At 36.0% G+C, this 22,242-nt stretch overlaps 1 protein-coding gene across 5 annotated transcripts in view; it reads right to left on the bottom strand.

The window, feature by feature from the left end:
* The window catches only part of CEP128 (centrosomal protein 128), a 120,777-nt gene that overhangs the window by 95,002 nt on the left and 3,533 nt on the right, over positions 1 to 22,242 (bottom strand). For 4 of the 5 annotated variants that reach the window (XM_085317596.1, XM_085317591.1, XM_085317595.1 and 1 more), the window contains exons 2-8: positions 20,803 to 20,963; positions 19,844 to 19,930; positions 15,141 to 15,267; positions 14,123 to 14,244; positions 8,677 to 8,768; positions 7,862 to 7,934; positions 2,264 to 2,380 (exon numbers count right to left, since the gene is read on the bottom strand). In XM_085317596.1, coding sequence (XP_085173722.1) covers positions 2,264 to 2,380; positions 7,862 to 7,934; positions 8,677 to 8,768; positions 14,123 to 14,244; positions 15,141 to 15,267; positions 19,844 to 19,930; positions 20,803 to 20,949 — 765 coding nt within the window. In that variant the 5' untranslated portion in view covers positions 20,950 to 20,963. Of the gene's footprint in view, positions 1 to 2,263; positions 2,381 to 7,861; positions 7,935 to 8,676; positions 8,769 to 14,122; positions 14,245 to 15,140; positions 15,268 to 19,843; positions 19,931 to 20,802; positions 20,964 to 22,242 lie in introns of those variants that run through there. The other variant, XM_085317598.1, reaches the window with a different exon arrangement.

The raw sequence follows: 22,242 nt of genomic DNA, 5'->3' as shown, positions 1-22,242 counted from the left end.
ATGGGTGAACCCAAGCATTCCATTGCAAACAGAAGCCAAATACACATACATATCATATATATACATATATATTTATACACACACACACTCGTAGATAGATAGAAAGAAGATATCTAGCATGTAGCAAGTTGAAACCATCTCTGTCACAAAGACGTTTTCCAAGCTGCTAAGCTATTACAGAAGAAGTAGGAAGAGGACATATTGTTCCGTATGGAAGTATATGCTTCAAAGTCAAAGTTATCCTTATAATCCTCTATGATTTGTCAAGGGAGGATTGCCTAATACCTACTGAAAGAGTATCTGGTCATACCAGCCGACAAGTGTAGAAAGGAGTCTATCTTGCATAATCAAGGTTAGAAGCTCTTGAAAAAAAATCTTAAATTCACTGTGGTAAACGTAATCTACCTTTTATTAGGATTCACAAATACAGTGAGAATAGAATCTAGTTCAAGAAATCCAGAAGCCTTGAAAAATCAGCCACTCAGAAGGAAGATCTGAACCCCAACTCCCTGAGCCTCTACTCAGGAGAGGATGAATGCAATCATCCTTCAAGAAGTTACAGCTATGAAAGGATGAAAGTAAGTGTCTTACAAGCTAGTTCAGCCAGGATTAGTTCTGAATCTTGGCTTCAGCAAATTCTTAATCGTAGAAGTTTACCAAGAAGATTAATAGCTTCCCTGTAAGGTGAGGATGAGGACCAAATGTGGAGGTTTTTTCCACCACTGGTGTTCAACTTTTCTTAAATAGAAAGATGCTCCTAGAGAAAAATTAAATAATTAAAAAATATGTACAGAACAAAATGATAGAGTTTGCAGGGGAAAGGATCAAAACCTCTTCATCTACAGCTGGACAGCTTAGGGAAATGGAAGGTCACAGAATGCACTAAGAAATTCCTACTCATTTTTGCATGAAATACAAGAGGTGAGCTACTAGAAAAAAAAGGTATCTAGCCTGACAGCTCATGATTCAAATGCACAATAATATGAAAGTCTTTGAAATAAACTTGACTTCATTCAATTGAAAATAAATATTCCTTATCAGGAAATCATTAATCTCATTGTCAATCTATCTTCATAGATACATGTCATTACCTCTTTAAAAGGATAAAGAGGTTACTTCCAGTCTGCAGATGATATCATCAAATCACAATACTTCGTTTCATTAAGCATCCTTTGATTGGAATAAAGGCCCAAAAGATTAAGTCAGAAGTGAACACAGGTATAGTAAGAGCTGTTTCTAAGAAACTCATAGGAAACATTGTAACTTCTGAAAACTGTCATAAAGTATTCTAGGTCTTTTCAGCCACTACTGTACCTATGGGGGCGGGGGGGGAGAGAAATTGCAGCACTATATCTGAAATACCAGTAGAAGCATTGCACGCGTTTTGATAAACATTAGTTTTATACATATTAAGAGAATATGTTGTCTTCTCAACTATGACTTCTTTGAAGAGTCTGTAATCTTGTATGAAATACGAGGCATCAGCCTAAATTAATGCTCCACGATACCATTGCCCAACATGACACACAATTGGCAATGATCCAAAAAGCACAAGGCTGTCACTAATATTAAAAGTTAAAAATATGGAATTACATGTTATTTTTTGGGTATAGTTTTCTGTTGTACAGCTATAGATGATATCGCAAATCACATCTTAAATGGAGTTAATAAAAAAGCTAATATACTAAAACTGCTAGATTTTCCAAATAGCAGTATGATCATAAACAGACGAGTTTACCTTATATTTCCTAAAGCAACAGAAAAATCTACTACTAGAAAGTTGTCTACAATTTGCTTTCCTAATAGGAACATTTGTATTTTTACCCTAAACAGTATTTTATACTTCATCAGATAAATAGCTTTGCATGAAACTGTTTAATAAGCACTCGAAAGCTGGCTGCCCAATACCATTTGTCAAAATTGATTAAAAATATATTGCTTATTGCAAAGTTTACGTTTTAGAATAAAGTGTTTAAAATGAAAAAAAAATCTAACTAATGACATCCTTTTAGGTGTTTTTTTTTTCTTTGCTTTATTTTTAGGAATGTTTGTGCCAGTCAAAAAAAAGTCTAAACACAGGCAAGATAGTGTCATGAGTAACAGAGACTGTGCTTGTTATCACTTGCTACCCAAATCCAGTAGAGCAGGTTAAAAGAATGTACCAAAAATACAAGTACTTTTGCCTATTTCACAGGCATGGGTTCATAAACACAGCAAATTCCTAATTTAATTCAGAATACACAGAAAGTCTGCATTTGCATACCTCTTGCAATTGAATGGACATTTGTCCCAGTTGGTCTTGGCGCCTTTCTACAAGCTGTCTTTCTGCACGCATTTCTTGTTCTACCTCTTGAAGTCTTCTCTCTACTCGTTCTGACACCTTGAAAACAAACAAACAAAAAAAAAAAAAGAGAGAGAGAGAAAAGAGGAAATATCCTGCAAGAAATCAATGCATTGTTTACCACATACTAAACCTCCTCTGGGGAAAGAGGTAAAGAGAATATGGGTTAGAAGGGAGAACACAACTTCTACTTCATGAAGAAAGATTTAGAATTGTGTAGAAAATTACTACTACTAGAAGTATTCAAACAGGAAAAAGACCTGCTACACCCTGCCAGCAATAACCTTCAAGCATATGCATATTTTTTCTCTATAGTGTTTAGTCATAATTGGAGCTATTTAGCCCCTGATTAGAAGACTTAAACCACTTTGGTGTAGTGTAACCTGAGGTATTGTCCTGGAATACAAGAACTCTAGCTTCTATGCCACAGGCCTGATTAACCTTTACTAAGCCACTTCTTTTGCATCTCCTCGCTGTAAAACAGGCCAATGTGTGCCTCCTTCATACTGTATTTATTTATTAGTGACAAGTAGTAAGCAAGAACTAAGTACAATGATCGTAATATCACAAAATAACTAGCTCACGTTAAGACGTTTTTCAGTATTTTGTGAATTCACAAATGAATAAAAATAACATGAGTCATTTGTTAAAGCAATTTGGACAAAAGCATAGTAACTCATAATTCAACATGAAACTAAAACTAGAGCTACCGTTTTCACATTTCAAGCCACTAGCAAACAGCACCCTCTCGTGGGCAACAAATTAAATTAATATAATTAAAAAAGTAAAAATGGACAAAGGTAATATTTATTTATTTTTTCTCTCTACTTTAAAATTAAAGATTTTAAACAACCACTAGAAAGTGGTGTAATTATTAGAATGGCATTTTAACTCATTGTTTCCTGTCCATAGCCCCCAGCTGACCACTGAAAACATCTTTACGTCTTAAAAACAAAAAATATCTTTTCACTCTCGCAGAGCAAAACATGCAGATTTGTGGGTCCACGCCCACCCCAAACAAATTATTTCTTGTACAATAAAATGAATGAAACCTGGTTTACTCCTTTTTTTTCTTTTCTTTTTTATACATATATATACTCCGGGCCTCACCAGTTTCATAAAGAGTCCTTTTGTCTTTATATATATATATATATATATATATATAAAAAAAAAGTCAGTTTCAAAAGGTTTCCTTTTTCTGCAGCCAGATGAGTAGTTAGCTTCCAACTTGAAATTTTGTACTTTACCTTAATACAATAATGATCTTCTCTTGGCAGTATTGGGTCAAATTCTGCTCTTTCATTAAAGTACAAAAGCTCTGCTTTAATTATCAAGAATTATATACTGCTAATTGTCAAATGTATCTTGACCTCTATTAATGGTTTCAAGAAAACAAGATCCTACATTGGGATGATTTCACAAATACTTGATTCAAGGAAATACAAGAACCCGTATTCATTTTGGCAGTCAGCAAGCAAAAGTGCATGCATTGAGTCTGAAACTAACTATTACCCCAATTGGCATTCAAAATAACTTGGTTGAAAATATAAAAAAAGTTATAGGTATTGGGGAAGTCAGAGTGACTCAAAGAAAGTGACGTGCTACTTTGAGGGGGGTAGTTTGATGAGGAAGCATAGATATGGGAAGAACATGGAAGTTGTTGTGCAAGGATTCAGATGATCAGGATTCAACAGAATTTTTTGTGGCAGAGATCCAAAAGCATGCAAGTGGTAGGGGAAAAGGCTAGGGAAATGAGGCATGGAGTATGCAAGTCTATAGCAAATTAGGCAAATTATGTTGTATTAGCAAATTTGTTCTRTTAGCAAATTATGTTGTACTTTGCAACAGAACTGTCATTTACTTGTAGCTTTCTGCGCATTCTCCAGGAAATCTGTTACATCACATTTATGTTCTGGCAATGTTTAATGATAAGATGTCCTGCAATGCAGTAAACATACCTTTTCACTTTAGGTAATTTAGCACCATCACACTATCATAAATTGGGTTGCTTCACTAATCACCACCTTTTCCAAATTATTTATGCTGTGGATTAGCAGGTCCCTTCAAATCTTAGGCCACTCCTCTGACATTTTCTCCAAAAAGAACGTTTTTCTAYGCTGGTATCTTCCAATGCTCTCCTTAATGAAGAGGGATGCAAAAAGCATTCTTTCTCCCAATCTCTCTTCAGGTGTTATCTTCTCTGAACACTCTTTCTAGTTACATCATCTTTTGATCCAACACTAAGGTACTAAACAAGGATGATCACTGCGTGTAATTTTGCAAGCTACTTCTCCATTTTTTTTTTTATTTTTACATTTAGCTGGAGAAGTGTATGTAACCTTTCTACTTTTATCATTTGATCACAACATTTGAAAGCACTCCTTTTCACCATGTATAATTATATCAGCTATCTTTTTACCTCCTTCAGGTCCTTTAATGCATTTACTTAAAGTCATTACTACAGYGTATTCATATTGTTTCCACACTGCTTGGAAATGCTTTTCCCCTCCTTGTTGCCCAACTTCTTTCAAACYAACTAAAAGATTTTTTTGTTAACTCACTAACTGGTATATGCAGAACAGACTCTAAAACTCATTTCTCTTCCTTTATCCCAAATGACTGACTCAGAACAACATTCCTATCATAACAGCATATATCCTGTTCTCTGGATTTTATCAAAAGACATTCACGTGTAGCCAAGTGATTCACCGAAGAACTGTGCAGAGAGTTGTGAGGTTCTACACAGCAACATAAAATGCTAACACTAAATTACTGCATTCACTGCATATTAGAATATGATATACGGATGCCTTTTCAGCAGCATAGAGTATCTGAATAATAATCATGACACTAAGAGCAGTGCCTCTGTATTAGGCTTTCAAGTAGCAGCAAAATCTATGAAAATGGATTAGACTATCAAAAAAATTTGCTCCTCCACTATCAATTAAGCACAGAGAAAAGAYTGTCCTACTCAAAAACAGAGCAACATGTAAGTCAGGCAACTAAGTATAATCTTGTGGAAGATGCTGCATGCTTATGTAAAAAGGAGCATCTTGTTTCTTGAATTTTTCTCCTGTTTTTCAGCTTTCCACTGTTATTGCTGATATAGTAATCCTGCTGACTAAAATCTATTTCAATAGATTTTTTTTTGCCTTTCTTGCTATTACCCGTTTTATCATCAGTGAAAACTTGAAACAGAAGTCTTTAAATGTGAAGTTAAAGTTTTCCCTCATGACAAAAGATAATGTTTAAATTCATCGATACTATGCCAAAAATCTCTGTGATATCCGACTTATGAATTATTACCAATTACAGATTAAGAGGGAGAGCTCTTCTGATTGATAGTTACAATTATCCTGGCTCTTTGGGATACAGAAACTCCATGCCACATCCACCTCGCTTTACATCTGGAGATTTCCATAAAGAACTCCACTGATCTTCTAACAGCACCATCTCAACTAAGCACCTACATAGTTTCAACAAATCTGTGCTTCAGTGCATTTGCTTTTTTTGTATAAAGATTAGCTTCTTGTGCTATTTGGGATGTGCCTCCATATCAGGAGAAGGCAACAGTATCTGAGAGAACCATCATAACCATAACATTATTCTTCCAATGAAACATTCCAAATAACATTCTTTCAGTTGTTTATAGGTCTGTAGACATTCCTCTAGCAATCACCTACATTTATCTCAAGAATCACACACCAATACCCAAAGCTTCCCACTAAAATTAAAAAAAAGAAATGTAGAAGGTATTGCCTCTTAGAAGCATCATATTCTCTGGAATATAGGAGTTTAGCTGTAATTTGAATAGGGGGAAGCAGAGAACCGAAAGTTAGGTAGCTTATAAAGTCACATCTAGATAAAGGTAAGAGGATTTGATGTAGGAAGGGTTGTAGAGGTTGCAGTTTTTATACTAAAACCAAACACAGATTCTCAAGTATAACACCACTGTGAGCACTTGACATGAAACAGGCATCCACCTATGCCTGTCTCAACACCTCAGATATTCTCCAGTTTCTATACTGAGCTGCCCTAAAGACAACCCTGATTGTTTCTGGCTCTTACAAATAAAAAGGAGGAAAAAAAGTACCTGGCCTCAGAATCAAGTAGKCTCTAATTAAGAATCATAAACCTCTAATAAACAAAGATTCTGATTCAGTGACTCAGACCTACTGCAGTGACCAGACCTCTGTCACCACGCATTACTATAAATATGCAAATTTCAAACAGTACTGAAAAAGAGGGGCAGTAGAACTGTAAGTACTTAGATATATGCCACTACAGAAATGAGGGCTTAACAACACTAAACTAAAAGTTGTTTCCACCATAAACTCATCTTGTCAAATTACCAAGATTTTAAACTGATACTTTCCAATCAGGAAATCAAAGTAGATTACAGTTATTAGGATGGTGATTTTGGGTATTTCTGAAACAAAAATGAATAAAGCACTGCAGGCAAACATTTCTGCACAATTTCTTATGTGGAAGTTGAGAGATCAAGATCTTTGGTATGATAATAAATTTGTCACTAATACCAATATTATTGGCAAGGCTCATTTCTTGGCACTAGCAGACTYAGCAATTGCACTGAACAGTTACAGTGAAGCCAGCTGCAGCATTTGTTTTCTTGAGAACCATTTTGGTTAAAACTTACTGAGCTTACTGATTTCCTGTTATATGAGGGATTAAAAATAAGTATACTGAAAAGCAGCCCATAACAAGGAAAACTGAGTTTCACAAATATCTGAGTTTTTTTTTTTTTTTTTTTTTTTTTAATTGGAATTAAAAATAATTTTTTTTAAAAGCTGCCAATAAAAAAAAAAAAAAATTTTAAAAAAAATTTAAGTTTTTTTTTTTTTTTTTTTTTTTTTTTTAAATAGAGTAACCTCTTCTGTCCTACTAGGCTATTAGAGAAAAGTAGAGCTAACATGCTAACAAGGACAGACTCTGGCATTTTTCTAAGAAGGTTGAAGAGGCAAGTCTTCCTCCACCGAGAAATTCTATCATAATAAACCTGTAACTGATACTGATAGATTATAATCTCTAGCTTCAAGTCTGATGAGTCAAGAATTACATCTAGAATTTCTGCCTCCTGACTATTAGAGGAATTTGCAGCTTCTCCTGTTCCTTTAACATGACTCTGCACAAAGACTCGCACAATAACAGATTTATATTTAAGTGATATAGACACTGTGAAGACATATCTTATCTTTCAAAAGCTATCTTATTTTGTTGAAATGTTAAACCAATGTTCCAAATCAAACAGCAGTTTTCTCCAAGACCATCATTTTGAAACAGAAAAATTCATTACACATATATTTGTAAAATGCTTGTACTTTAAATAAGTATCAGAAACATGAAAATTCTTGGATTTTCATCGTCCCACAATGAAATCACCAAAACAATAGAAAATATAAATAAATAAATAAATAGTGCTACCTACTAGCAAAATTCTCATTAAACATCCTCCTTAGAATACTATACATACATCATCTTTTTTAGATTATTTATACTCACCGTTTCTTGTCTTTGGGATTCAGTGAGCTTTTCAGACAACTCTGCTAGAGTCCTTCTCATTTCTGCATCAGTCCTTCATAGAAAAATAAAAGTAAGACTTGAAGTGAACACTCCAAAGTGCGCAAACTAGATATTTACTGTGATATTTGTAAGAAGTAACAGTCTTTTGAATTTTTAGGCTACAGCAATGCCTTCTAATATGTACTGCCTATAAATTCCTAGCACAATTAAAGGTCAACATCATGTGGTAAAATCATGATAAAAAACATATCCATTCTTAAATGAAGATAATGAAGCATCTAGCTTGAAAGGCTAGGTATCAGGTTAAGACRTACAAAATTATGAACATGTCTGCACCGTCCTTTTGAGTAGGGCTAGTTCTTACAAGGAATTAAAGGATCAATTCCTATTATTTCTGTTAGGCAGAGCACCATACATTAAGGCACTAAATATTAGAAAGACATTACAATCTACATGAAAACTCATCCTTAGGAGACCAAGAATAATTACAGCTCTGCACCCAATTTGAAAAAAAATCCTAAATCCTTATCTTTTTATCTATATTTTTTTAAAAAGGGGTAAAGGCACATATACCATACAAACCAGAACTGATGTCATTTACATTCATAAACACTACATGAGACGACATGGAACAAGCAATTCATAGTACTGATTTCATCTGTGTGTTGTCCAATCTCCACTCTCCCTAGGCTTTTTTTCTTTTTTTAATACAGAAGAATAAAGGATTCTAAGAATCACTTAGAAGGACATCAACTTTTTGCTACACTGTATACAGAATTATCTTCTATTTATACCGGTTTCTTCTTGCAAGCTCCCGACTGATGTCAGCTCCTAGGCGAACTTGTTCACTACTGAGATCTCGAACAGACTGGTGGAAAGAATGCAGCTGTAAATTAAAGTACACAATCTAAGAATTCCTTTTCCTGTGGTATTTCAAAAAAAGTGCATATAKACACATTATACACACACACACTTTGAAAGAGAAAGTATTAAATAGAATGCAGTAGATGAAAATAAGCTACAGAACAAATTACATGAATTACAAATCAGCTTGGGTTAAGCTTGTGTGTTTCTATCATTTCTATCAGCCCTTTACAATACTCGCTTACTGACATTTAATTTTCAGTACATTATTTGCCAAACCAGTTTTCCCAACTATGGTTGGTCTATGTTTCAGAGCTTGTTCCATGTACCTGACAATACACAATCTTTTATATCTAATGCAAAGCAAATTGAAAGACCTGCTAATAAATGCTAGAATAATATATAGTTCTACTCAGCTATATGTACCCCTATAAAAAAAAAATGCATGTAAATAAAAGCAAGTGACCAAGCAGAACATTATAATGAATTCAGATACTAGCAAAGAACTGCAGAAACTTTTTTTTTWAAAAAACATTTCCCAAGACTTTACACACTGTACTGGAATGTTTGCATCTGAGTTGGAAAAAGGTATGTGCTCAATAAAATCTTAGTTTTACAGAGTCCAATTTCCCCCATTCTGCAGGCCTTCAGTTTATAATAAAATTGTTATAGAAGAAAATTAAAAAGTGGCAGTTCATCCATCTTCCAAGGGAGAAAAGTAGCAACATTTAAATCATCATACTGCTGTCAACAGCTAAAGGATTAGGATCTTCATTTGAGAAAACCCTRGTTTATACACCTCTTTAATCTGTACCTAAGACTTAAACCTGGATCAGTCCAGCTGATTACTCTCAAAACGCATTCAAACTCAGGTATTAGCTTTTCCTCCATGTGACTGACCAGAGATTTCAACCAAACTCAAGCAACTTTAAAAAATACAGCACATTTTCCAGTAGAATAGTCTTTTAACAGTGAACGGTTGAAGTTGGAAAGGACCTCTGGAAATCATCYAGTCCAACTCCCCTGCTCAGCAGGGTAACCTAGAGCACGTTGCACAGGATTGCATCCAGGCAGATTTTAAATATCTCCAGAGAATGAGACTCCACAACCTCTCCGGGCAACCTGCTCTAGTGCTCTGTTGCTCTCATAGTGAAGAAGTTCTTCCTTATATTCAGATGGAACTTCCTGTGTTTCAGTTCATGCCTGTTGCCAACTGTCCTCATGCTGGACACCACTGAAGAGCCTGGTCCCATCCCCTGGCCACCTTCCCTTAAGATATTTGTATACACTGATAACATCCCCTCTCAGTATTCTCCAGGCTAAAGAGGCCCAGCTCTGAGTGTTGGGGGTGGGGGAAGAACCTTCAAAAAAGAAAAATTCATTACACATTATTTGCAAAACGTTTGTACTTTAAACAAGTATCTAAAACAGGAAACTTGTTGGATTCTCACACTCCCACAATGAAAGCACCAAAACAATATACAACATATATTATGTATTAAAAAAAAAAATGCCTTTCCTCATAGGAGAGATGCTCCAGTTCCCTAAACATCTTCAAAGCCCTACACTGGACTCTCTCCAGTAGTTCCATGTCTCTCTTGCACTGGGGAGCCCAGAACTGGACACAGGACTCCAGATGCGGCCTCACCAGGGCTTAGGAGAGGGGCAGGATCACCACCCTCAACCTGCYGGCAACACTCCTCCTAATGCACCCAAGTATAACATTGGCCTTCCTGGTCACAAGGGCACATTGCTAGCTCATGGTCAACCTGTCATCCACCAGCACTCCCAGGTCCTTCTCTGCAGAGCTGCTCTCCAGAAGGTCAACCCCCAGCTTGTACTGGTGCCTAGGGTTATCTCTCCCCAGGTGCAGGGCCTTGGACTTGCCCTTATTGAACCTCATGAGGTTCCTCTCTGCCCAACTCTCCAGCCTGTCCAGGTCTCTCTGAATGGCAGTACAGCCTTCTGGGGTATCAGCCACTCCTTCCAGTTTAGTATAGTCACCAAACCTGCTGAGAAGCCRTTCTGTTCCTTCATCCAGGTCATTGCTGAAGAAGCTTAACAAGACTGGCCCCAGTACTGAGCCTGGGCGGACACCACTAGTTATGGGTCTCCAACTAGACTTCTGCCTTCTTTTCTCTCTCACTCTCTCTTTAAAACAAAGAAAAAAAAAAGACAACATCCAGGATGAGTTGTTCCATTGCCTTTCCACGGATGCAAGTGAGGCCAACTGCCCTACTTTGCCTGGGTYCTCCTCCTTGCCCTTTTTGAAGACTGGAGAGACACTAGCTTTCTTTCAACCCTCAGGCGCCTCTCCTGTTCTCCCACGACCTTTCAAAGATGATAGGGAATGGCCCAGCAACAAGATCCGCGAGCTCCCTCACCACCTGTGGGTGCATCCTATCAGGGCCCATGGATTTGTGGATATCAAGTTTGCCTAAATGATCTCTAACCTGAACCTCCTCGACCAAAGGAAAGTCCTCCTTTCTCCAGACTTTCTCTCTTGTCTCAAGGCTCTGGRATTCCTGATGCCTGCCCTTAGCAGTAAAGACTGAAAAAAAGAAGGCATTCCATAATTCTGCTTTCTCTGCATGCTTTGTCACCAGCGCCCCTGCCCCATTCAGTAGAGGGCCCACATTTTCCCCAGTCTTCCTCTTGCTAATGATGTATTTGGAGAAGCCTTTCTTGTTGTCCTTCATATCCCTTGCCAGATGTAATTCCAAATGGACCTTAGCCTTCCTCATTGCATCCCTGCATACTCTGACAACATTCTTACATTACTCCCAAGTGGCCTGTCCCCTCTTCCACATTCTATGTACTTTCTTCTTCTGTCTGAGTTTGGCCAGGAGCTCCTTGCTCATCCATGAAGATCTGTCCCCTCTGCTGGGCTTCTTACTCATAGGGATGCACCGATCTAGAGCTTGGAGGAAGGGATGTTTGAATACTAGCCAGCTCTCCTGGACCCCTCTTCCTTCTAAGGCCCTAACCCATGGGATTCCTCCAAGTAGGTCTCCGAAGTGCCCAAAGTCTGCTCTCCTGAAGTCCAGGCTTGCAATGTGCTTATTGTTCTGCTTCCTCTATGCAGAATCCTGAAGTTCTCCACCACGTGGTCACTGCAGCCAAGACTGCCCACAACCYTCACATCTCCAACCAGTCCTTCTTTGTTGCTTAGGACAAAATCCAGTAGGACACCCCTCCTTGTTGGTTCCTACACCACCTGTGACAAGAAGTTATCATCAATGCACTACAGGAGCTTCACGGACTGCTTGTACCTTGCTGTGTTGTCTTCTCTGCAGATATCAGGGTGGCTGAAGTCTCCCAGAACAGGGCCTGTGTCAGGAAGCTACTTTCAGCCATCTGAAAAAGGCCTCTTCCTGGTCAGGTGGCCTCTAGTAGACCCCACAACAGTGTCACCGTATTAGCCTGCCCTTTAATCCTTACCCATAAGCTCTCAACTGGCTCCTCCTCCACCTCTGGGCAGAGCTCGATACATTTCAGTTGCTCTCTCACATAAAGAGCAACTCCACCACCTTGCCTTSCTGGCCTGTCTGTCTTAAAAAGCATGCAGCCATCCTTGACAGCATTCCAACCCTTCATATCATTAGTGCCAAATGGAAGAGCAGCAGAGGGTAACAGTCCAATGCACGGACAAGGCTTGGCAGTATTTCAATGATGTCTCATATTCAAGCCCCTAGCAGGCAACACACCTCTCTAGACAAGAGATCAGGTCAGCAGATAGGTGCTTCCATCCCCGGCAGCAGGGAGTCACCCACAACAATCACTCGCCACTTCTTCCGGGTGTTCCTGTAAGGCACAGGGTCTGTCAGCCCAGTTGTTTTCCTTGAAGCAACTCCAACAGCTACGGAGCTCTGCATCATGCCATGACCATATCTGAAAAAGCATACACTACTAGGACTGGAAACAAAGGTGCCTTCTTGCGCTTTTCTGCACAAACTGTTGCATCTGCTCACTGCCTCTGTCAGCTGCGCTTACAGATATATCTGATTCTTCCTCCTTCTTAACTTGATACATTCTTAATATTACTGTGTCTAGAAGCAGTCATAATGGGTTTGTGTTTACACAAAGAAATAAGTGCCAGAACTAGTTAAATGATTCTTAAGTACTGTTTTATCTCTGCCCCCGTTTCTACCTAGGGTTGTGATCAATGACTATTTCTAGATAGTTCATCTTTCCTCAAAGTGTCGTGTTTTTCTTATGAAATAGTTGAGTGGATAAAGCCATATTCACTCACTGGAAAATAAGAACAATATAAAGAACTAGCAATCATCATCAAAATAGGGGAAAAGTATATTTACTTACATAGTCACTTTATATATACACTAGAAATCTTGCTTGTATTTTGGAATTTCCTAAAGAAATAATGTTGTATAGAAGTCTTTCCTCCTAAGCATCCAACAGCCTTAGAAATATTAGTATTTTATTTCTGGGGTAGCGGTAGGACAGGACAATGAAATATGTTTAAATAAAAGCCTAGTCTTTTCTGTAGCATGCCGACTTCCCAAAAAGTCAACTGAAAAAATATAGCATAGTTAAATTTAAAATTAATTATTTGGAAGTAGCATTGATTTAATAAGGTTAACATAAACACTCTATGATCTGTTGCTATTAGTAATAGTCATTATATATTTCTCCTGGAAAAAGCCAGCCACACAAATAGATGGATTCATTCAACCAGGTCTAGCCACTCTGTCTGAAAGAGGAAAAGCAGATACGGACATTAACTCTATCTGTAGAATATCGAAAGCTTATAATCTTATCCATTAMGGCAATTTTCTATTTTCTAAAGAGTCAGCAAGTAGACATCTGTTGAGGTTCTGAGAAACACCAGAACCTTGAGTAACTCCTCCTTCTCCCTGATCTGTCTGAAGTACTGGGACAAACTATCCTACTCACTGATCTAACCTAGATTTAAGATAGAGATAGTTAGCACAAGATCAACTCTGGCTACACTGAAGTAAGATGGCAAAAGCAATGAGATCTGTGCCATTAACTGACACAAAACAATCCCCACATGAAATCCCACACAGGATTTCAGCATATGGAAATGAACTCTAATCATATCTGTAGAGATTAATTTTCTTTTCTGTACATGGCCTAAAAGAATACAGATGTTATTTTCAGACACTGCTTTTGGTAACACTACATTCACATCTTGTATGAAAATTTATGAAACTAATGGATACAAGAGGTGAGTATCTAATGAAGAATGGCATGGCACATAACACAGGAAGCACACTTCAGAGCTGAAAGATTCTTAGCTTCATCAGGAAAATAACTTCCTCTGATGTTAAAGTGAAGAGGCGCATGACAATATACTGCCTACTGGGGGAAGGAACTCCTGTTAGTGTGCTGTACCTGGTCCAAATTATCTGCCTCATTGACAAATCGAACACTTGCAGATCTAGACCTTCGATGTCTATTGCCCTGTGAGTCTCCATAATCCCTGAGAGGAGAAGTAGGCAGGAAGTGATGGTTCCCTTTGAGATAAGAGATAAAAAAAGTAAGTAGGAAGGCAACATTTCATAAGGTAAATTTTTAATTCTGCTTTAAGAAAAACTTGTCTTTGATATTCCTGATATCCTTATGGGCCACATTACAGACAAGACATTGGCAAAACAATTACTAAAGCTACACAAAATGCATAAGTGTATTTCTTGTTTGCCTCTTCCAAGGATTCATCTTCCAATATTTCCCAACTACGTGTATGGGAAGGGCGAAAAAGTTTTCCTTCGCTCCTACAAGGAACAGAGAGTTTGTTCTTCAAATTGTGTTTGCCCAAGCAACAGCCTTTCCTCTACATGAATCTACCACAGCTTTAAACTGTAAAGTACTTTTACACAGCTTTTACGCTAGAAAAATAAAAGTTTCAAAGCTTTTGACTAGAGTACTTGAATGTTACTAAAGAATGCCCCCCAAACTAACCTTTTTCTAAAAATAATGTACTTTCAGAAAGGTATAGAAGAAATATCCACTTTTTCTGTAAGTTATATATTGTTTTAGTTTTATCTTTTCTATCCTTGTCTAATTTCATCCACGTGCCCATTATCTAATGGATTTAAAATTTATTTTTTCTTTTTGCTGCAAAGCAAACTTCTGAAGCTGCAATGTCTTTCAAATTTAGGTTTAAATTGCATATACTACAATATATGTAGTAGGCAAAGCAGTTTTCTCCATTGAATGACTTGTTTCATTTTTATCTCTCTGAGTATAAGGTCTCCCCAAATTTCAGAACTGAATTTCTTTCAAGTAATCAGCTATAGCTTTTCATGTCAATATCTTTACACAAATGATTTTGGTTCTTTTTAATTTCTTCTTGTCTTACAAAAGATATTACAGAACACTTAAATTATGTTGTATTGCTAGAGTATTTTACCTGCAACTGCTTCTCCATCCAGATCACTCGTGTATAAGCTTGAAAGAGAAGCACTTCTCATTCCAGAGTTTCGAGTTAACCGTTGGCTCCTTAACTGACCTATGGACTGTTCCAGTGTTTCTTTTAACTGCAAAGAAATTCCAAATTTACAATTTCACCAACACTGGCAGACTCAGCATTGCACCATACATACAGCATATATTAAGACAAGAAAAAAAAAAGAAAAAAAAAACACTCTAGTTGCCAGCAGTTCTCAATATGGCCCCCTGCAAAATCCTTCTTACACTTTTTCTAAAAATAGGCAGTCATTCCTGACTTAGGAGTTCAAAGAGATCTAATCATATTCCTAAATTAGTTCTTTATTTTTCAGATATTCACCTTATTTTTTAGGCTGCATTTGCAAAACTTGGTTCTCATTCACAGGTTTTTGCTACTTCTTTATTTGATGGTCTACAAAACATCTAGATCATCTGTCCTCTCCCTAACAGGTGCTTCTAAATGGTCACTTCATTCCTGTAGAATTATACTTTTTTCAGAGCTTAAAATATTGTTTTAAATATTTTCTGAATCTTATGAAGTATKCTTAGATTCTTTTTATTATATTTTATTATTAAAACAAGTCAATTATCACATTAAGAAAATCTCAAACTGAAAACTTTAAGGTTCTTCTAATGCCTTCTCAAAAAGACAGAGGATACTTGAGGGGAAAAAATTATAGCAATGCATGTATCTAACAAAAAAMATCACTTTTGTGTTCAGAGAGCTAAACCTTAAAATAATGTATGAAAATGCCACAGAATCAAAGAAAGATTAGCAATAACTCAAATTTCAAATCTAACCACATCCTGAAAAAGACCTATCTTGCATCTCTAATAGGATAATACAAACTAAGTGAACATAGCTCAATTTGAATGCTCTACCTTCATATTGCTCATTTTCATCTTTTCTGCAGGAAAACCCAGACTGCTAGATCTCTTTTTTAAAGAGAACCATAACAGTATTAAGAAGTAAAAACCTTATGCTTCAATCAGTTTCTGTAGAACAGAATAATGCCCCAAAAAATTGATTACGGATTTTATACTTTTATTTGTATACTTTAAGATATATTTATTTTCTTAAAAGACTAGTTCTTTATGCTATTTACAGAATAAAGAGAGGCTAATGATATTAGAAAAGAGATATTAAAAAACATGAACTTGATTCAAAGATCCTTAGTTCATCAATTAGAAGTCTGTTCCTTGACATCTCTCTCACACAGACAGTCAGCTCATAATTATTGAGTTCATTTTGCCCACCTATAAGCTGTTTAAGCTCTATCAAAATCGTACCTAATACTTTGCTCCTTTCCCATTTCTTATYCCTACTTTTTTCTTTTTTTATTTACTTAGGAGAAAAAGATCGATGTCATCGGAGAGGAGAAAACTCCTCATCTAGCATAGATGATGGAGGCCCACAGAAAACCAAGAACAGTAGCCTCAATGTCCATCCTCCTATTACTTCCTAACACAAGAAGGGATATGGCTCACTAYACTATAATAGCAGCACAGTTTGTCACATGACTACACAAGAACTGCATTTTCTTGGGACTCAGGTACAGTAGAATTTTTAGTAGTTTTACTTTAAGTTTAGATGTTTATAGTTATTCCTGATATTAATCTAAATTTTAAATATATGCTAAATACGAGTGCTTTTACTATAACTTTGATTCTTAGTCTTTTTCAACCATCTTTTAGGTATGTACAGAACATTAAGGCAACCAGCAGTTACCAAGAACATGGACATTTCTGAGACAGCATTCTGTATATTCAGAATAAGTCATGAAACAAGACAAAACACTATTCCACTCAAGAAATATGTACTGATGATAATTTCCCTAAATTATTTTACAGTCAAAACCCTTTCAGGATAAAGACTGATATTTAAATGCACATTAGTTCCTTAAGCTTACAGTGGATGGCATCATCCAGATGTTCATAGGAAGTTAATACCATTTAATTAAAGAAAAGGTCCCTCAGCTTCTCAGAGGTATCATTTCGCACCACAGAAGCTGACCACTTCTTGGTTTTGAAATTYTGATTTTAAATTGATCTTAACTTCACCAGGAAAGAAGGAAGTTCAGCTTTGATCTTTTATAACTGAATGGACTATCAATAGCTGCATTTGTTTCCTTATTATAAACCTCAGTCTAACCCAGTAACACTCAGTCATTAAAATCTATACTTTTGCTGTATTAAGAACATAATTATTTCCTCTCATTTAAAAAAAAATTAATACTAATTTACAACAGATAAGTCTGAGTATATTCACATATCCCTGCTACAACATTGCAGCATGGAGCCCTGTGCTCTCAAGTAACAAACACAAATTACTTGAGGCCCCATTTAGCACTACTGGTCAATTCCTTTGATTCCTTTATCACATCCATACAGTAGAAATCTTTTAATAARCATACTGCAATATGTTGCACTGGCTTCAGTCAGCAGGTAGAACAATACGTCTCCCCTTGTCAGTCAATGCAGTGGTTTTATGTTAAATTTAAGTTGCCCTTAAAAAGCATTAGACAATTATATTTTTTTCCTTCTCAAATTCAAACTTCCATTATTACTATATATGCCAAGTGCAAAAGCCAAGAAATACCTAAATCAGTAAACCTCACTTTCTTCTCACCTAAAAGAAAGATGTAAAGCATCAGACAGAAAGTATTTTTGATTCCAAATAAATTTCAAATAAAAGCTGGCAATAGAAGTTTAAGGTTATTTTGAATTTAAATACAGCTATTTTTGAATTCAAATACTCCTTGCAACATTTATATATATACACGTATGTGGCATTAAGCTATAATTCCTGTACACCTGAGTGCTTGGATCAATTTATTCAATTTCTAAAGAGACTGTTTTTAATTTGATACTATTTGAAAATCTTAATGAAGCTGGGTCTGTACCATTATACAAATATCATCAGTTTCCTAGCTTTCATAATTCATATAGCAACACTTTCCAGAAGAAGTAATGGCTACAAAGATATTCAGGAAAAAGGTGCTTTTAGAATAAAACATGTTCACAGCTGACAAACATATTCTAAATACGTTTGTTTTTTTCCTTTTGCTTCCTTGTCTTTCTGCTTAAAAAGTAGCAAAATTCCTGAAGTTGTGTGTCCCCAAAATAGTTCCCCCTAAGAYAAGTCAGCTCTTGAGCCTTAGGTTAAACAACTATTCTTACCTTGCCACATCCAGCTATGAGAATAATTGCTCGATATCATACTGAAAAAACAAGCTTCTCAGAGAAATTCCTACTTAAATCTTGCAGTCTCTCCAGAAATGTAGCATCACATTGCATTGTGAAAGATTCTTCTGTGGGCTCATTGTTATCAATAAATCATACTTGAGGAACATCATTAATTAAAAGATGGAGGTTATATGGATATGCCGTAGCAACCACAAGCTACAAAATAATTCTGAAACAGCACTCTACCTTTCCCATTATAGTTCTTCCTGCATACACTCTTAGCATGCTGGAGAAACTATCAAAGCTATTAAAAGAACAAACGAGCAGAGATCCAAATACAACACAACAGTCACCAATTTATAAATGCAAACGCATGGTAAGGAGAAAATCTGAAGTTCTTTGTGATCTTTCCCACAACAGAGAGTCAGACACTACAATATTCAGCATAACTCATTGAACTTAAATGTCTATCTAGCTTGGAAAAAAATATCCTTATACGAACAACCTTGCCTAAAATGGTAAAACATTCAACCAACTTTATTACCTAAAAACAACAATTAAACTCATTCAAATGGTTTTTAAGTTTTTTTCTTAAATATTTATTTTAGAAGTAAAAGATTCCCTACTTCCTGATCCCAGATGCTTCTTCCCACACGTATCAAATACATATCACATCTATTCTATACAAAGTGGAAAATTCTGCTGCAGAAAGGGAACAAGAACTCTAATAAAGATGATATCTTTATTCATAAGATAGATTCTATTCCAATATTTAAGCCTCAAGCAGGAAATGGTTATAGCTCAATTTGTAACATAATCAAAGGCTACCTACCTGAAGAGCAGATATTGGTCAGAACAAATTTTTTTGAATGAGGTCACACTCACCTGGGTGTTTTTTAATGGACCACCTTTCTGGAATAATGACATAGAACTACATTTTGCATCAGCATGTATTAAAAAGTAGCGACCTTATATTGGTCCTATTCCCATCAGAAATTTCACAAATTCAGTAACTCTTATCCATCTGTTTCAAGTCAAGACCTGCTGCAATTTGTTTGGAGCCAGGTTATAAGCTTCTCTAGCACTATGGGCACTAATCAGTTTCTTTTCTTTGGGTAGTCATCCATTTTCATATTTGTAGAACCTTAGTATTTATGAGATGTTTACGCTTCCTGAAACCGAGAAACCTGGTTAACAGATTCAAAACTTATTGCAGAATGCAAGAAAAACAGTATAGTCACTCACACACACAMAAAAAAATAATTACCTGTTAAGATTTTATCTTATTACAATCTATTTATGCAGAAAAACATGCTGTCTAATATTCTGTTTTAGTAGCGCACATTGTATTTGACATAATAGTATACCATTCTCTTGATATATCTTACCCAATGCTACCAAGTTTTCAATTATAGACATTATTTTTTATATAAATAAATAAATGACTTAAGAAACTAAGATATAATGAAAGATGCTCACAGTTGCTATGGCTTCGGTTTGCTCCTTGTTGTATTCTCTGTATTGTCCTAGCATATGGTCAACGTGTCTCAGATTTCTGTTGGTATCCTTAAGAAAGAAAAAAAAAACAGAGGAAGAAAACTCAAAATAGAAAAGTCTTTAAAAAAAAAGTCTGAGAATTCCAAATTATCATGTAAAAAGTACATGATAATGTAAAAGAAAGTAGATTAAGTTCTATGAACTCCATTCTTCACTATAAAAAAGCCCAATCAATATTTCATCATTCAGTTTCTACAGTACTATTTTCATGGCAGCTCTAGATGTCTTAAGCAAGGCCACTGCAGTCCCGCCCTCCCCTTCCACACAATCCCTCCTCCTCCTCCTCYTCACAAACACTCACGAGACCAGAGGAAGGGCTGCATCAGGTGGCAGAACTGGCTGAAAATCAGCCCACAAGAAGTAATTTGTTTAAAATCTGAATTTCAGAAGAGCAGCAAGAAAGAGGTAAGGAACAGGACAATGCTAAAGAAGCAGCTCTTAAGAATATTGTCAGATTACGTTTTTATTATCTTAYCTCTTTTCTAGCTTGATGATCATGTTCCAGCCAAGATATTTAAAGTTTAAATTCAGCATTGCATGTGGATTTTTCCTCTTCTCAAACATTTTAAAAAAATATATTGTAAATTTGTAATTGAGCTCACAGTTGTGCTGTTCAAACTAGAATGGCATAAATTTACAAATATTTCTTCTTACTGTGCTATTCCACATCTAGAAATTATTTGAATTGTAAGCTTTATTACAAGGAAGGAGACCACCTACTGTCAGCTCAGATACTATACAATCAATTTCCCAAATCCTTTTGGGCTTGCAGAGAAAGCCAAGTTTCTCATTGCCACAGTATCTTACACAACTTCAGAAGTGAAAATATTATGGACATGCAAACACTTAAATATTCTTAAAACAGTATTTTGGTAAACAACCTGTAAAGTACTTGCTAAAGTATGGATCTTTTCTGTAACTTCTTCAGCACCATGGTTCCAAGCTCTGTTGCGAGTTGCTCGCAAAGGCAGCCGCCTTCCTATTCGACCCCTAAGAAAGTTGTCTGAATCGCTAGATGAATCTGCCATTGGTATCTTGAAACCTAAGCAGGAAGATCAGAAAGAGTAATGAGTCTTAAATACTGATCCAAACCAAGTAGTCTGACTTGCACAGCATTACAGAAGGAACTTTATAGCCAAACTTAGACTACATCTACATTAGCATTTCTGTTCTGTATATACTTTTGAAGAGATCTCCCAACTATTCTCCAGTTACTGTGTTTATTCACACCAGTGTCAAAACATAAGAAACAGAACCCATTAGGAGAGAGCTAAACCAAAAGATACACTCAAACCACTACCAGGTGTTCAGTATACAAGACCAGACTCTAGCCCAAAGCAAATTCTCTCTAAAAACCTTTCAGTACAGATATCAGGTCTCCACCACCAGTTGTTCTGCTCTGCAGATTTACTCCTCTCTGCATCATAGTACTTGCTAAATAGTATTCAGATTGTCTTTAAAAGAAGGGAAAGTAAGGAAAAACTATGAAAAAACTATAGACTAATCAACTTAATTTTAATATATTGGGGGAAAAAAAAGTAGAAAAAATTTGTTCTCAAAAACACAATGTATCAGTTGATGTTAAATAAAGTAAACTGGTTTGATAATGAGTAATGAAATTTATTAATAAAAAAAGTAGTTGTTGAGGTAATTTTTTAAAAACCTTAAGCACACTCATGACATTCACAATAGTAAGCAAAATAAAACATTAACTAGATTAAGCTTTCATAAAATTGAAGCAAAACTGGCTGAATATCAAAATTCATAGAAGAGTTGAGAGCAATGAAATGTCAAGTTGGAGTAACTGCACCAAATCTTTTCATTAAATGACCTGATAATAGGATTGACTATGTTTATAAAGTTTGCTCCTGACACTATTTGTCCAACACGGAAACAAATGTCGGCATGAGGAATAGAAGAGGGGAAAAAAAGGAATATTTGCAAGAGGTGGTACATCCCAAATTAAATATGAATAAACAGAGTCACATTCTAGAAAGAAAAAGCTAACAGCATACAAGACACAAAGCCATTTTTATAAATTCTGAAATATTATATCTCCCGTATTTAATGCTGATTCAATATAACCTGCTTTACTGCATTCAGGCAATTYAGTTGACTAGAATTCAAAGATTATTTGATCGATAGGAAATACAGTTTGTGAGAAAATAACAGGAATTGTTGAGTCTTAAGAAGGGGGGAGAGGAAGGTAAGTAGGATAATCTTCAGACATGGGAAAATAAACTATCAAAAAGCTTGAGAATAAACAGTCCTGGCTGCCATAGTTAAGTCAAGTAGTCACTGATTAAAATCAAAACACCAAA

The sequence above is a fragment of the Rhea americana genome, unplaced genomic scaffold, assembly GCF_003343005.1.
Source record: "Rhea americana isolate MKP2758 unplaced genomic scaffold, rheAme1 scaffold_5, whole genome shotgun sequence".
In the NCBI taxonomy this organism is placed as follows: Eukaryota; Metazoa; Chordata; class Aves; order Rheiformes; family Rheidae; genus Rhea; species Rhea americana.
The sequence above is the reverse complement of the archived record's forward strand: the minus strand, read 5'-3'. Positions and strand labels throughout refer to the sequence as shown.